This window comes from Batrachochytrium dendrobatidis, assembly GCF_000203795.2.
Source record: "Batrachochytrium dendrobatidis JAM81 unplaced genomic scaffold BATDEscaffold_20, whole genome shotgun sequence".
Classification (NCBI taxonomy): Eukaryota; Fungi; Chytridiomycota; class Chytridiomycetes; order Rhizophydiales; genus Batrachochytrium; species Batrachochytrium dendrobatidis.
In genome coordinates, this window is record NW_006281118.1 from 243,079 (window position 1) to 257,460 (window position 14,382).

Sequence of the window (14,382 nt, forward strand, 5' to 3'; positions counted from 1 at the left end):
ACAGTCTTTTACCGATGTTTTGCAAAAAAACATGGTTTGACTGCATGACAATGTCAAATCCAAAATTGCATTTGGAGACAAATTGCCACTAAACATACTATGTATATGCATGGATAATGACATGACTGATATTCAGTGTATTCATGATACAAGCATCAATGCTGGTTTATTGGATGCAATCGCAACAGCTGGTGTCAAATATTCAGGCTGGGATTCAACAAGATGCGACCTAATTGTCAGATCAATGGTTTTGAAAATATATAGTATTTTCAAACCCAACACATTTTGGATTTGGTGGACTGACTACAATCAAGACCATAACACTGTTCAACAATCACAGACTCGATGCCAACGACATGCATGCAGTATATGATTTGTAGCTTTGTAAAAGTTCCGTTTCGTGAATGTGGTGATATTGTTGACCTCGCGAGCAATCACTCTAAACTATACGACTATTTTTACAATAGAATCAATGCCAATACACATGCTTGTCAACACAATAGTTTTTGGATGATTTTGACAACATTTGGATGTGGTATTGAATTGGTTATAACATCAAAACCAACAGCGACAGTATCTTGGATCATGACTCGTCCAAAAGTTGTGCAGATTGTGCGAATCGATTTTCAAAACAATTTTCAAAACATATGTTGATTGATTATTGTAGCTGCCAACACTGATGAATTAGCAACAACCAACTTGGCGGTGACTTGTCAATGACTTGTCAGCAGTTTGGAGTGATTTTGATGATTTGGGTTATATGATTTGTAATATTTATCGAGTAAGCTTGTTTGGCCAGCTGTAACGACCAATGATGATTTAGTCTTGGTTCAACGATTGATCAAAACCCAAACCTGAATGCCAAAAACTGAAAATTGAAAAATACGCTATACTCGATGGTTTGTTTGTCTGGTGAACACCAATGTGCAATGACTACTCTTGAAATAGTGTCATGACAATGAGTCTTGTATTTTTGTCAAACTCCTGGTATATGAGATCATGCCACTTTTATTGCAGGCAAATAAATGACTAAAAACACGAAACAATTGCCAATTGACCTATCAATCATACCATTGAGTACCATGTAAATCCAACATGTCAAAGTAACCAATCATGCAATGATTTACTGAAACTACCGTGTCCATAAACGTATTGGGCAGGAATATTGCACTGACAGTCATCAGTCATTCAAGATTATGACAACCTGGCGCAAAGACTTGAAGTTGGTTTTCAAAACCTTGATCAAAACCTGTACTAATGATATCATACATTTGTTTGTTCATGTCATTAATATACATATCGCTGATAAGTAGACAATCATGCAATGTTACATTCATCCACTATATAGTTGAACGAGTTTTGTCCATGATTGTTCATTGATGATCATCTCCGATCAACACTTGTTATTGGTCAAAATGTAATCGAAACTATTTGTTGAAACACCTGCCATCACTTGATGATTTACATTGGGTATTAGTCTAGCACTGAACGTTGTCCATTATTCAAACATGCAAACCACCCACCATTGTACACATGATGTTTGGTCTGGGTTGCACATCTTGGATAAATAGTCTGACTAATTTAGTTGTGAATATCGGTTGAAAAACTGGTATTATTTGGTGTCCATATGTTGTTTATAGTATTGGGAATATGGGGAATATTGAATCAACATTGAATCTATTCAACATACCATGTCACACTGTACATTGGTGTTGATGCATGACCAAATGGTTGATAGTTTATGATGTATACACAACAAATAGTTGTTACAAACCATGATTTTCTACATCAAAAATATGAATCTTGCAAAATCGATATGAATTGTTGCTATTAAAACCATTTACTACGCTACCACTGTTATTTCCAAAGCTGTTGAATTGGTTGAAATCGTAACTAACCAAATCTACTGAAATATGTCCAACAAAACAATCATGTCAATCATGTCGAATGTGATTTATTGATCAGCTATCCGTGAGCCATGAGCCATGATAAATAGAATGAAACTTTGCGGCTTTGATTTGAACATTGACAACTATGCAAGTTGGTTTCAAGTTTACTGTGTGCATTGACACATGGCCACACATTGACAGATCAACAGATTACAGCTAGCGACAATCTGAATCAACTTTGGATGATATATATTTATATTTCAACAACCATTTTGACATGGTTTGAATCACTCGGACAAATCAAATACACGACCAATTGAACAATCAGTCAAGTATTTGGTATACAGTAGCAGTAGCAGTATATGCTGTAGTAATGGATTGTATATGTGATGATAATTATCCATGATCAGGGTAATGATCTGACACTACCTGATCACTGGATATATGACCGCAATCGAAGAGATCAACACAGCATACTAGTGAAGTTGATTTTCCACCAACAGCGATGCTTGTTATTGATCCACCCTACGGTGTGTTTTCGGCTTTGTTGACCCTACATGGTGTATTTGGCGTTTTCTAAATATTCATTTGAAAGTGTTGATTATCACCCTTGAAACTGTCGTCATTATAAAACGGCAGTCATGTACCGGATTCAACCCATTTTCATCACACTACTCGGTACAATGTTGATTACTCTAGAATGCGTTATACTTGCGTTACAGGCGGTTGCTGCAGTTCGACTTGCATTACATTCACCAATTGGGATTGCCAGTCAATCAAGCAATAGGCTATCAAAACGATCACCCGTTGAATTGGGTGATGATATCAAGAAATGCTACACAATGAAAGTCAATGTTCATGGAGTCAGTGTATGTATCATGTCATGCCATTTATTGTAGTTTGATATCAATAATATTACATTTAATCAATCTCACTTGTTTAAAATAGTTGGATTTATATGTCGATTCAACAATGTCCGATACAATCTTGCCACTTTCTAGTTCAAGCAGCGATGTGAGTTTGACTCCGCAACACACTCCAAGTGGGGAACCCGTTACTATAGAGTACAAAGGCGAAGAGTATAAAGGAATTAGTTCCGACACCGATGTGACGATTCCGGGTACTAGTATAACTGGCATCAATTTACCAGTAATATCAGTTGAAAAACAATCACCAGATCTAGTTGGTATCAATCCAGAGTTTGATGGAGTATTTGGCTTTGCCTATTCCTCGTTGTCAAAACATCATCCACCAATCACTGTGTTGGATAGTTTGTACAAAGATGGTGTCATTCCTAATAACGAGATTGGTCTTCAACTATGTCCTTCTGATATTCTGCATGAAAGTTTCATCAATATAGGAAACACGGACATAACTGCAAAATGCGGAACAGATGGAACAAGTCTTATATGGGTAGAGTCACCAACAACCGATCGCCATACTGTCAACATCAAGAATATACTAATCGATGACGAACCAGTGGAGCTGCCCGAGAGATTTCAGCAAGTTGTGGAAAACGGACGTACTTTGTATTCATATATACATACATGCTTTATACATATGCGTTTTCCTGAAGCGGTCGTGTCAACGTTGGTCAATGCTATTCTTGATAGTGGTGCGATCACTGTCAAAAATAATATGCTTGAGCGCAGGCACAAGCTCACCCCGGAAGATATTGATAACATATTTTGGAAACTTCATCTAATGATTAGATCCAATTTTCGTATTGATTGGGACAAGCTGCCGTCGCTCACAATCGTAATGTATTCTGAAACCCCCGTAACTGATGACAATCGCAATTCTGTTGTAGCAATCAAATTGGGTCCCAAAGACTACATACAGATAATTGATTCTAAACATGGTAAATAGCTGACAATTAATGTATGCAATGTGTTGTTTGATTAACCTGACTAATATACATGTTGGATTATAGTCATGTTTTCTGTAGAAGTTGGTCCAAGTGACAATGCAATTCTTGGTACATCATTTATGAACCGACTTGGATTGACATTTGATCGAGCACATACACGCATTGGGTTTGGTCCTGGATGTGGATGTGAGACTGCGACTGATGGATATCCTACCATCTCGAATGCTGATCAGGTGCTCTGGCCATTACCACAGTAAGTTGTTTGATATTGATATGTGAATGTGTTAATTGATATACTGATACTGATCATGAATTTGATGCATGCTGTTAGATTGCCTGAACAACCAAGTACTTCAAGTTCAGATGGCACATCTACTCTCGGGATATTGTCGCAACTTGGTAGTGCTCTCTGTGGTAGTAGACGACCAAAGTTTAATTACGAGAAAGCTGGTGACTAAACAGATATAGTAATAAAACTGGTTATTTGTTGAATAAGTGATTATCCTGATTATTTTATAGTTGATATGATGTATGTCAGGACTCTTGGTGTTAACAATTAACTACAGCTGATCAAGTAGTCGTGCCTGAAAACACCCACCACACTGTCAAGAGTCACAAACAGACTCTCAATAAACTCGACTGAATACAATTCATTATAGACAAACTGATATTATATGTATTTTTAATGTGGTGTGTTCATGTTTGATTGTGTGATATGTTCAAGCCGTGCATGTATTGGATCAGTCCAGTGTGTATCGTAGTTGTTTAATACACGATGATCACACATACTATTGCATTGGCAATACATGGTATTGATTGAATACACATCATGATCACATAGCTCAATCATGGTATGGATTGTTGAAATCCATCACTGTATATCTGGATGATCATGTCGATACTGGATGCGCGATATCAACAGTTGGAATATGGTATACTGCTGCAAATACCATGACTATCACACTCCATTAGTATGTGTGATCATATTGCATCAATCGACCAGTATACGATCACTGCATACATCAACATGTGCATAATGACCATATTGTTGGCATTGTATATTCAACATGTGATACTTGACATACGACAAAGTTGATACTGCGACTGATGTGTGTGATCAGTCAGGCTATTGATGCAACCATTTTGACACCACAATCAACGAGTCAAACCAGTCAAATTGGTTAGATCTGATATCAACACACATGACTATTGTTGGTATTGGTGTTGCATGTGTCAATACGACATGTCAAGCAATGTCATATCGACACAATACACACATGCATTTCAGCATCATCAATGTGTACAACTATGCAATATACAATCAACTGTATTGTATTGTATTGGAAATACAAGTGTCAATGTACACTATGATACCATGTCAACCAAGACCGTGTGCAATAATCAGATACAATGCATGCAAATCCAAATTTATTGTAAATTAAACCATAATGACAATTGAATCAGTTGAAACGAGTCCAGATTGACATTCAAATCAATGGTTCGCGATCCTCACGTTTGGGTCGTCCAAAGAATGATCCCAATCTACTCATAAACTTGGAAAAACCTTGACGTTTATTGGAGGGCACTTTCTGTTCAAAGGATCCAGATCCAGATGGTGTATCCAATGACGATTGCGAGTCTTGACATTGTTGATCACTAGGATTCTGGTATTCTTGATCAATAGGATTCTGATATTCTTGATCAATAGGGTTTTGGCCAAGACTCTCGTATTTTGATGATTGTTGTTCAAGGTAATCTTTAACGGAAGGCGTTCCTCTGATAAGCAAGGCTTGGTATTTAAATAATGCAAGATCCAGAGGGGTTCCTAAAATGAGACTCACAATCTGTTTATCGGTTTCCCACTTTTTTTGTACAAGAAGACCAATCTTGAACTGGCACTCATCAAAACTTTTTCGAATTTTGTCAAGTTTGGATAGTTGTTTTTCATGATCAAGCTTAGCCTTTTGAAATTCACCATTTTTTGGATTGCCATTGCCTTTTTGAGCTTCAAATTTCAGAATTTCAAAATCTTTTTCATAGCCCATTACCACGTCACATTGATCGTCATGTCGAGATTTTAACGGCCAATATATCTTGCTTTGCTGATTACGACCATCCTGTATCTCTACGTATTTGTCGAGTAAATACTTGACGTTACCTGGAATTGGATCATCAAGAGCACCCAAGCCTATACCGTTTTCACTAGGAATGAAGGTTGAAGTGCTAGCTCCAGTATTTTTAGCTGCACTGGGATTGACTGGGCTGGCTGTAGTAGCTGAACAAACAAACAGGATCGATGACAATACAGCAACTGCGAGTTTCATTGTATTGGTTTGGTTGAGCAAGTTGTAATGTCATTCAACAAGTCGGTTTTTGAACTGTATTTATATCCATTATTGAATAAATGATATTAAAAGCATATCCCTTGAATGGTCGTTTCAAGGACTAGTATTACTGTCAGGGTTGGTGTTGATTTGTTGTCAATGCCAAACTTTGAAGAGTCTCCCTTTATATGTTGACCCACAATTTTGACTGAATTGCTATTTGACCATACATTCGAATATCATATGGTTGATTATAAAGCTTCACTCTGAAAAGGGTTAGGGTTAAGAAATGAGTACAAACCAAAACTGAAATGAGCCTGACACTCGGATATTAATTGGTCATCAATATGTGCCGTGATATTCCATGTTTGTTAAAATAGCAAGTGATTGGCATGATTCAACGTACAAGTAGTGTATAATGAATATCGGATGATACTGTTTTACTTGAACAAGAGTGCTAAATCCGTTGGAATAAATATAATTTAGTCGTCTATTTCTGTACTACATTTACACCCTCATTGTTATGTTGAAGCAATCAGACATTGGCCGTTTACGTATAGTTTGAATGGTTAGTGTGTATCTGTTGTAATATCCAAGCAAGATATCTAAGCTTCAACCCTTAACAAGCAAGCATTAGTACTTGCATTGGACACTCCCTAATTTATCATTTCCTCATTATCTCCATTATCACCCTTATGTTTCAATACCACTACTCTTACTTTTCAAAAGACCCAGCGTTACCAATATTTTCTATAGCAGCATATTATATTATATTATTACTTGTTGAAAGACTCGGTAATTTTTGTATATCTTGTATACTCTACTTTTTCGATACACCTAAATTCTTTAACATGCTACACAACATCAAATGTCTGCAAAAAACAGCTGGAAATGGAATGTGTTTGTAGAAATAGAAAACATCATACACAAGATGACAGCAGTATTGCGTACATACAAATCAAAGTATGCTATCATGATTGCCAACGGATTAATTGAAAACAACTTTATATCCAACTTGTCCATCAACAACCAACAACTCTGTTGGAGTTTTGTGTAATCTGATTTACATTAATTTAAATGGAGTTGTGTGTATGATCTGTGACTGTTAGTAGTTGACAGAAAATAACAAATCAAAAGTGTAATGGGAGTTGCACAATAATTCAGGATCAGCAGACTTGGGGTTTTCAATGATAATGAAAAGATGTAATAAAACAATAATATGTTGAAATGGTTGGAAGAGTCATTTATTAATAAATATGAGTTATAGTCAGTCTTGTAGTAATTGATTGTTTGTATCTTGGTGACACAAACAAGTAGAATGTATGATGAGCAATCAGAAAAGTAAATTGATCAATAGGTGTAATTCCTATTGTTTACCAAGTCAAATAGTGGAATTATGGCACACAAACATTGGTGATACGAGTCCCTTGGATCATCACATATTACCATTTAGTATTCTGCATGGATACTCGACACATTTGGTAGTCATACATTGCACGATCACCAAGTTTGAACCCACATTCATGTATTGTGTTGGACTGGTCTGTTGCCAATACAACTCTGTACACACATTTGTTGTATTCTGAATCACGGATACGATCGCAATCTAGTTCAACAACAATCATGATACATGTCAGTAATGCAACTGTTGTTTGCATGCCAATCACCACCAACAACACCACTGTATTGTCAACCATGACATGACACTGACTGTTTATTACACACCAACACTGTTAGTATTCCGTTTACATGACTAGACTGCAAGTTGTCGTATTCGTTTGTGTAGATTTGAAATTGTTAGTAATCGAGTTTTGACATTCAATTCGTGCTGTTTTTGTATATTTTTGTATATTGCTGGACATTCAACTCAAGGTCTTGTTCCAAAGTAGACATGTGTTTGATGCCATGTTTGTATAATCGAAACAGGAATCCAGTTTGACAAGTAAATGTTGCAAGACTCTTGACAACCAGTCATGTACAGTATTGAGTCGGATGTTCATACTATTGATAGCATGACAATTGACAGTTCAAGAGTTATGTTGAAGCTTTTCTAATCATTGGCAATACTTTGAGTTTGCGTATTGAAAGTATTACAGTTGGCATAAAGTATTGATATTGCTGATATGACCATCAATCCATACTGCATTGAACAGGACTGCAACACAGTATCATATCACTAGATCAAGTGTTGAGGCAGAGCCGTTTGAAGGATTTTACCACTAATATTTGACCAGCTGTTGTGTGGATAAACTGTTACTCTATACTGACCGTAACCTGAAACTGACCGACTATGCCAATCGATCTTGACATATTCTTTAGTATATGGGTCAGGGTCACCAGTCCTTGACTATGAGTCCTGTTTCATTCAATGACTGAAGAGTTGTGCATAAAACAGCCTACACATGAGTATCTATGCTACATATACCTAAATAGCAGTTGCGTTGTTGCTGCGTAAGCTTATATAACCCTTGTGTCTTGATTATATATTTAATCGCTATGAAGGTATGGTTCATATCCACAACTGACCCATTCATTACCAAGAATTGTCCTACTAGTTGACAAGCTTTATCACATTCATTTTGGTCGACAGGATGAAATTCATATCGACTATTGTGTTGTCACTGTTGTCAGTGACAGTCATTGATCGTCCGTCTATCAGCGAATCAGAACCTGTAAAAGAATGTTCAACACACATGCAGCAACACACTGGTATTTGCGCTTCAACTGGAACAGAACAACAATCAACTGGAACCAACCATGATGTAGCTCAGTCGACTGTAGATCCCGATGATTCAGACAGCTCTGTTGAACAGTCCGATGAATCACTGTCATACTCTGAGTCCAAACAGTCAGATGATGATATATTTGACAACACACTATATGACGACGTCTGCCATCTCCCTAAAAACTATATTCCAGAGAACAAACGGCCCATTCTCACACATCAGCAAAGGCTGGATAGAGTCGAAAAAATAATGAAGAATATGGGTATGGAAATTCCAACTGATGTTGGAGACGGATATCCGCACAAGATGAGCACCAAGGCAAAGGAAAGAATACTAGAAACTAAACAAAAGGAGCGTAGAATAAGCTCATCTGATAAAAAGAAATTCAGGAAACTGAGACTAGGAAGATTATGGATGTGTCGCAAGTTGGCTCTTGAACCTCTCGAAGAAGAATCAATCAGAGTTGTATCTGAACCTACTCCAGAATTAAAATCCATCTTGAAATCCGGATCTACTTTTAAACCCCACGGCTCAAAACACGATCATTCTAAAAAACATCAGCAAAAGTCAAGTCACGATGCTGGTTCAAGGGAAGCTAAAGTACACTTTGTACCAACGACTAAAATTGCTAGATATTCAAGTGAATCTAGTGTACTGCAAGAATATGATATTCAACTTCTTCCACCAGAATCAAGGTTTAATAGATTCAAACGACAGATGCTGAGATTCATTGGATATAGAAGGCATACTTGAACATTTCTACGCAAACCACCATAACTAAAAGTGTATAGTAAATCAATGTTTGGACACTCGACTGTTTGGTAATTCAATTTCATTGTAAAACTGGAATCACGCTATCAACAACCTCGTTTAGAATATGCTGTACTGCAGTGTGTATTGTATGATTTATACTGTCAATTTGCATTTGTCATGTAAGCATTCAGTCTTGTTTGTCCAATAAACACCTTGCATTATCACCACCATTTCAGTGTAATAGTATGCTTGAATTGATCATATTGCACCAATCAGCTACTGTGCACTGAATGTATCAGATGGTGTCATGAAATGGTGGATAATATTCATAATTGAAGTATTGGCAGTCAGTGATTGAATGATACGATCGAATACCGCTGATCACTTTGTTGGTGACCAGTATCACATGTGGTCAATACCAATATGTTGCACAGCTGTAATCCAAACAGGTTGGAGCATGCCATATTGTAGCAATGCAATCAAATTGGTACAACACATGCCAACATACATGTAGTGTATTGTAGTATACACTAGTAGTGATGATTCAACCAACGACATGCGTGGTTGTAATATTATACGTGAAACCACACGATCATGTCCATGTCTATGTTTATGGTGACATACAGCGTTACAATGATTGGTCAGCAACAATGTGATGTAACTGGATGTGCAATACTAAAACCATGTGCAGAATACGTGATATAACGACAACTTGCAGCCATATTGATGTAAATGGACCACTAAATAACAGTATTGGCATGCAAACAACAGTTGCATTACTGACATGTGTCATGATTGTTGTTGAAATAGATTGCAATTGTATCCGTGATTCAGAATACAACAAATGTGTGTACAGAGTTGTATTGACAACATTGACAGTCAAACACAACACATGAATGTGGGTTCAAACTTGGTGATTGTACAATGTATGGTTACTAAGAGTGCAATGTGTAGATTCAACACTATAGTCTGATTGTGTGACATATGATGATCGTTGTATATCAAACACGCAATACAGTCAATGTGTAGTAACTATTGTGTATTGCAATGCAGAATACAGTCATTGCATGATGAATACGATTGTAAAGCAAAGCGTTTGCGGTTACACAACACTCATGAAGGGTGTGCTTTTCAACATACCTGATCAAAGGGTCGTAAAAGCATAATTTAATCGACATGATCATCAAATTGATCAATATGATATTGTGATTAGGGAGTAACATACTGTCTAATTTGATAGTTGCTCACTACAAGCAATCAAGTAACCCTGTGTTGTTGGTTAACCTAAAAGGGTTAGGGTTGGTTTGCTATACAAAAATACAAATACAATCGAGTATGTTCAACTTTATAATCAACACCAGTTTTAACACTCTACTTTTGTACTATTGTTTAAACCCATTGACCAATCTGATGAAATTGGTTGATATTTTACTTGTACTGACTGCAGCAGCAACCGCTAATGCAATACTGATACCGACTGATAACGATCGTTCACCCCAAGCATCAGTCACTTTCAACCAAGTGTCCAGCCCAACCAATGAGCCCAGTCCAGGCACTTCCAATGAATATCAGCAAGAACCAGTGGATTTGAGCCTTTCCGGCAGAATCCGGCAACAACCAATGGATCAACCTAATCCAAATACTCCTAATCAAGGTCAACGACCGACTGCAACTGTAACTGGTCCAAGTACTTTCAAACAAGGTCGAAAGCGCATAATGGATGTGATTGATTTACTGATTTCCAGACAAAACCAGCAACGACCAATTGATGAAGTTGATCCAAACGCTTCCAAACAAAGTCAGCAACAGCCAATGAGTCAACCCAGTCCAAGTACTTCCAAACGAAGTCGGAAACGGCCAATCAATGAAATCAGGCCAAGAATTGATAACCAAAATCAGCAACAACCAATGAACCAAGGCGAGTCTGCCAAACGAGATCGAAAACAACCGATTGATCAACCCATTCCAAGTACTTCCAGACAAGACCAACAACAACCAATGGAACAAGGCGAGTCAGGCAATGCTGTTACAAATCAAGTGGCTGTATTAGGCCCAAGATATCAGAGAAGCTTTAATCGTATAAAGAAGAGGCTTGTAGAGTCTAAAAAGATTGCAAAAGAAAAACGCGAAGAATATTGTAAACATGCAGACCTCAAATTCAGTCAGCAGTTAGCGTTAGCAATGGGCAAAGAAATATCTGAACCAAGGCACAATCCAGACACTGAAAAGAAATTGAAGCAAGAGTATGAAAAGGCAAGCAGAAGAGTATACAGTATCAGACATGATCTGAAAGTGTTTATGGAAAAGCATGGTTTAGAATTTGAAGAACCGGGTTCGGATTGATGATTTGCCAATGAATTTGATTTTGAATAAATTTAAACTTTCTGATGTGTTGGTATTTGTCGAATATTGTGAATGGGTCAACAATCATATCATTGATTGTGTATTGTGTTGAGTATTACATCAACAGTTAATGGATTGTTGATTGATACATTGACATGGTTTGTTCCATATACATCAATGACCTGATAACAACCAGTGTTACTTGTACATGTAACTATCAGTCATACTTGAAATCACTTGTCAGTTGCATGATATCACCAACTGACCATGTCGTGTATTGTACAACAAACGGAGCAATACACTTGTTCAAAGTCTGTCACAAGCAAAATGTGTTTGCCATGTCACTGTCAATGTTGGAAATCACAACAGACAATGTTTGATTGAAGGATTTAACACCCCATTACAAAACATCATTGCCTTTTATCAATAATATACTAAAACTAACCAATACGTTAATGTCTTGCAACATATTGTGTTTGACTACAATCACATCCATCATTGTGCAGTTGGTGATATTGCTGAATCAAGATATGAAAGTGATCCATCAAGTGGTTCAATTAAAACAAACACTGCAAATCATTCAATCAATGTTGGAAATTGTGTTGGAATACTGAATGGACAAACCTTTGAGTAAAATACAAGTCAATATACAGTAATGCTGTGTATACTATGTATACTGTGGTTAGTGGAAATGATTACTCGTATCCAATTTCAGATGATGATCAAATAATTCAGACTTGCAAGTATTATGAATTTGAACACATCCAAATTGCTGAAACGTCTGTTACTGAATCTAGAAACCCATACCCAACAATGACAAATAAGCAGCGTCAGAACAGAAATCAATTGCATGCATTATCAACAATTAGTGAACCTGAAAACAACAAAACATACGACATATGACAGGACATTTCAAACAACTTGTTTTCTAGAGCAACTATAAATGCCATTCATTGACTCGATCAAAAACTACAACAATTACTTGCAATGCATCAAAATTTGGCATCCAAATTTGACATCCATATCCAGTTCAACAACAGGAAGCGTCAAACAAGTGGTATCATGATTACTATTCACAAAACAAGCAAATCGGACAACAGCGCTGTCGCAACTATTATGCTTCAAACTCGGAATCAGAAACGATGCAACTGAAAAAAGTACACAAAGTCGACGAGTATAGTTTATTGAATCATTCAACACCAATATCGTGTACTTGAAAATCAATGACATCAATTCCACCATCTACCAGAAACATGTTTGTTGCGGTGTGTTATTTGATGTGAATTTTGCACCAGTATGTTCATGTCTGATACAATTCATGGCTGTTATTGGACTTTGTACGACTGAACCATTGTTTAAATGTGATGTTTATGCCACTGTTGTAAATCGAATGGGTGCATATTGAAATACACGATATTGTTGTAATAGATTGTAGTATGTCTTGTATGCAAAGTACGACAATCTCTCGAGTTTGAATTCATTGTAAATCTACACCAGAAATTCATCAAACTGAACCTTTTAGTATTTTTGCTTGCTTGAAATAGCTCCAGCAAACAAACAAGCGTTTCTGCAATGCACATTGTGTATGCTACACCAACAACATCATTGATGGTCAATACACACAAGTATTGTTGATGTACACTTTGAGTTCCAAGACTGTATTTTTTGTAGTGGGAAAGTCGTTGGAAAGCTGCACATTGAGTTGCACTGTTTTGAGTTCCACTTTAAACATCTGTTCAGCAATCAGTTCATACTTTTGACAAGCTCATGTATGAATGATGGTTTATCAGTGTTTTTATCAAGACACGGTAAATTGGTTCATGATCAATGATTTGAGTTGGTTTCAATGTTACTGCATTGATGATATTGAGTGCATCTGAAACAGCAACATCATCACTTGATTCGAGTTTCAAACGATAATTAATGACTGTGTTGGTCAAACTGCAGATTCACTGCTATTGGATTCAGACTCTGTAGCAAGACTTTATGTGTGATGAAACAGCATCTGAAACTGCACCAATCGTTTGATTTCCAATAATATGAGCATTGTTCATAATAATATCATCAGCGGTTTGTGGTTCAGCATTTACCATTATACGAATCCAGTGAATATGTTGATTGTAGGTTTGTAAACAGAGGCTACAAGCCAGCAGTGACATCATTTGCAGACTTTTGACTTTGAAAGCATTCATAATTTCTGATATGTTACTATCATACAGCAAGGCACATTGCAGTTGCTCAATTTGTCGACTTTTATTGGCAACCTATTATGTACCAACCACAAATCTGATATTGCAGACTTGTAGATGCTTAAAAATGGGGTTTCAAATTGACTTTTGAATTTGAGGATCGTGAACATATGATGGCATATTGATGGTTGTCATTATTGTCAAGTGTGTTGCAGTTGATTGAAGATGTGATGGAATGAATCAATATTCGATTGTGTTGTTTATTAACAAGTGAGTGAGTGTGTTTAT

General features: G+C 36.8%; 4 protein-coding genes across 4 annotated transcripts; 3 read left to right on the plus strand and 1 right to left on the minus strand.

The window, feature by feature from the left end:
• Positions 1-2,394: 2,394 nt before the first annotated feature.
• BATDEDRAFT_28684 (uncharacterized protein) lies at positions 2,395-4,217 on the plus strand (the record flags this gene model as incomplete). The annotated part of the gene is made up of 5 exons (XM_006683004.1): positions 2,395-2,449; positions 2,589-2,758; positions 2,838-3,750; positions 3,823-4,012; positions 4,091-4,217. The coding sequence occupies 5 exons, from the start codon at positions 2,395-2,397 to the stop codon at positions 4,215-4,217; spliced, it is 1,455 nt and encodes a 484-aa protein (XP_006683067.1).
• Positions 4,218-5,246: 1,029 nt separating this feature from the next.
• BATDEDRAFT_28685 (uncharacterized protein) lies at positions 5,247-6,083 on the minus strand (the record flags this gene model as incomplete). Its single annotated transcript, XM_006683005.1, has 1 exon — positions 5,247-6,083. The coding sequence occupies one exon, from the start codon at positions 6,081-6,083 to the stop codon at positions 5,247-5,249; it is 837 nt and encodes a 278-aa protein (XP_006683068.1).
• Positions 6,084-8,674: 2,591 nt separating this feature from the next.
• BATDEDRAFT_28686 (uncharacterized protein) lies at positions 8,675-9,562 on the plus strand (the record flags this gene model as incomplete). The annotated part of the gene is made up of 1 exon (XM_006683006.1): positions 8,675-9,562. The coding sequence occupies one exon, from the start codon at positions 8,675-8,677 to the stop codon at positions 9,560-9,562; it is 888 nt and encodes a 295-aa protein (XP_006683069.1).
• Positions 9,563-11,182: 1,620 nt separating this feature from the next.
• Positions 11,183-11,905, plus strand: BATDEDRAFT_92888 (uncharacterized protein; the record flags this gene model as incomplete). Its single annotated transcript, XM_006683050.1, has 1 exon — positions 11,183-11,905. One exon carries the CDS (start codon positions 11,183-11,185, stop codon positions 11,903-11,905), a length of 723 nt encoding a protein of 240 aa, XP_006683113.1.
• Positions 11,906-14,382: the final 2,477 nt, after the last annotated feature.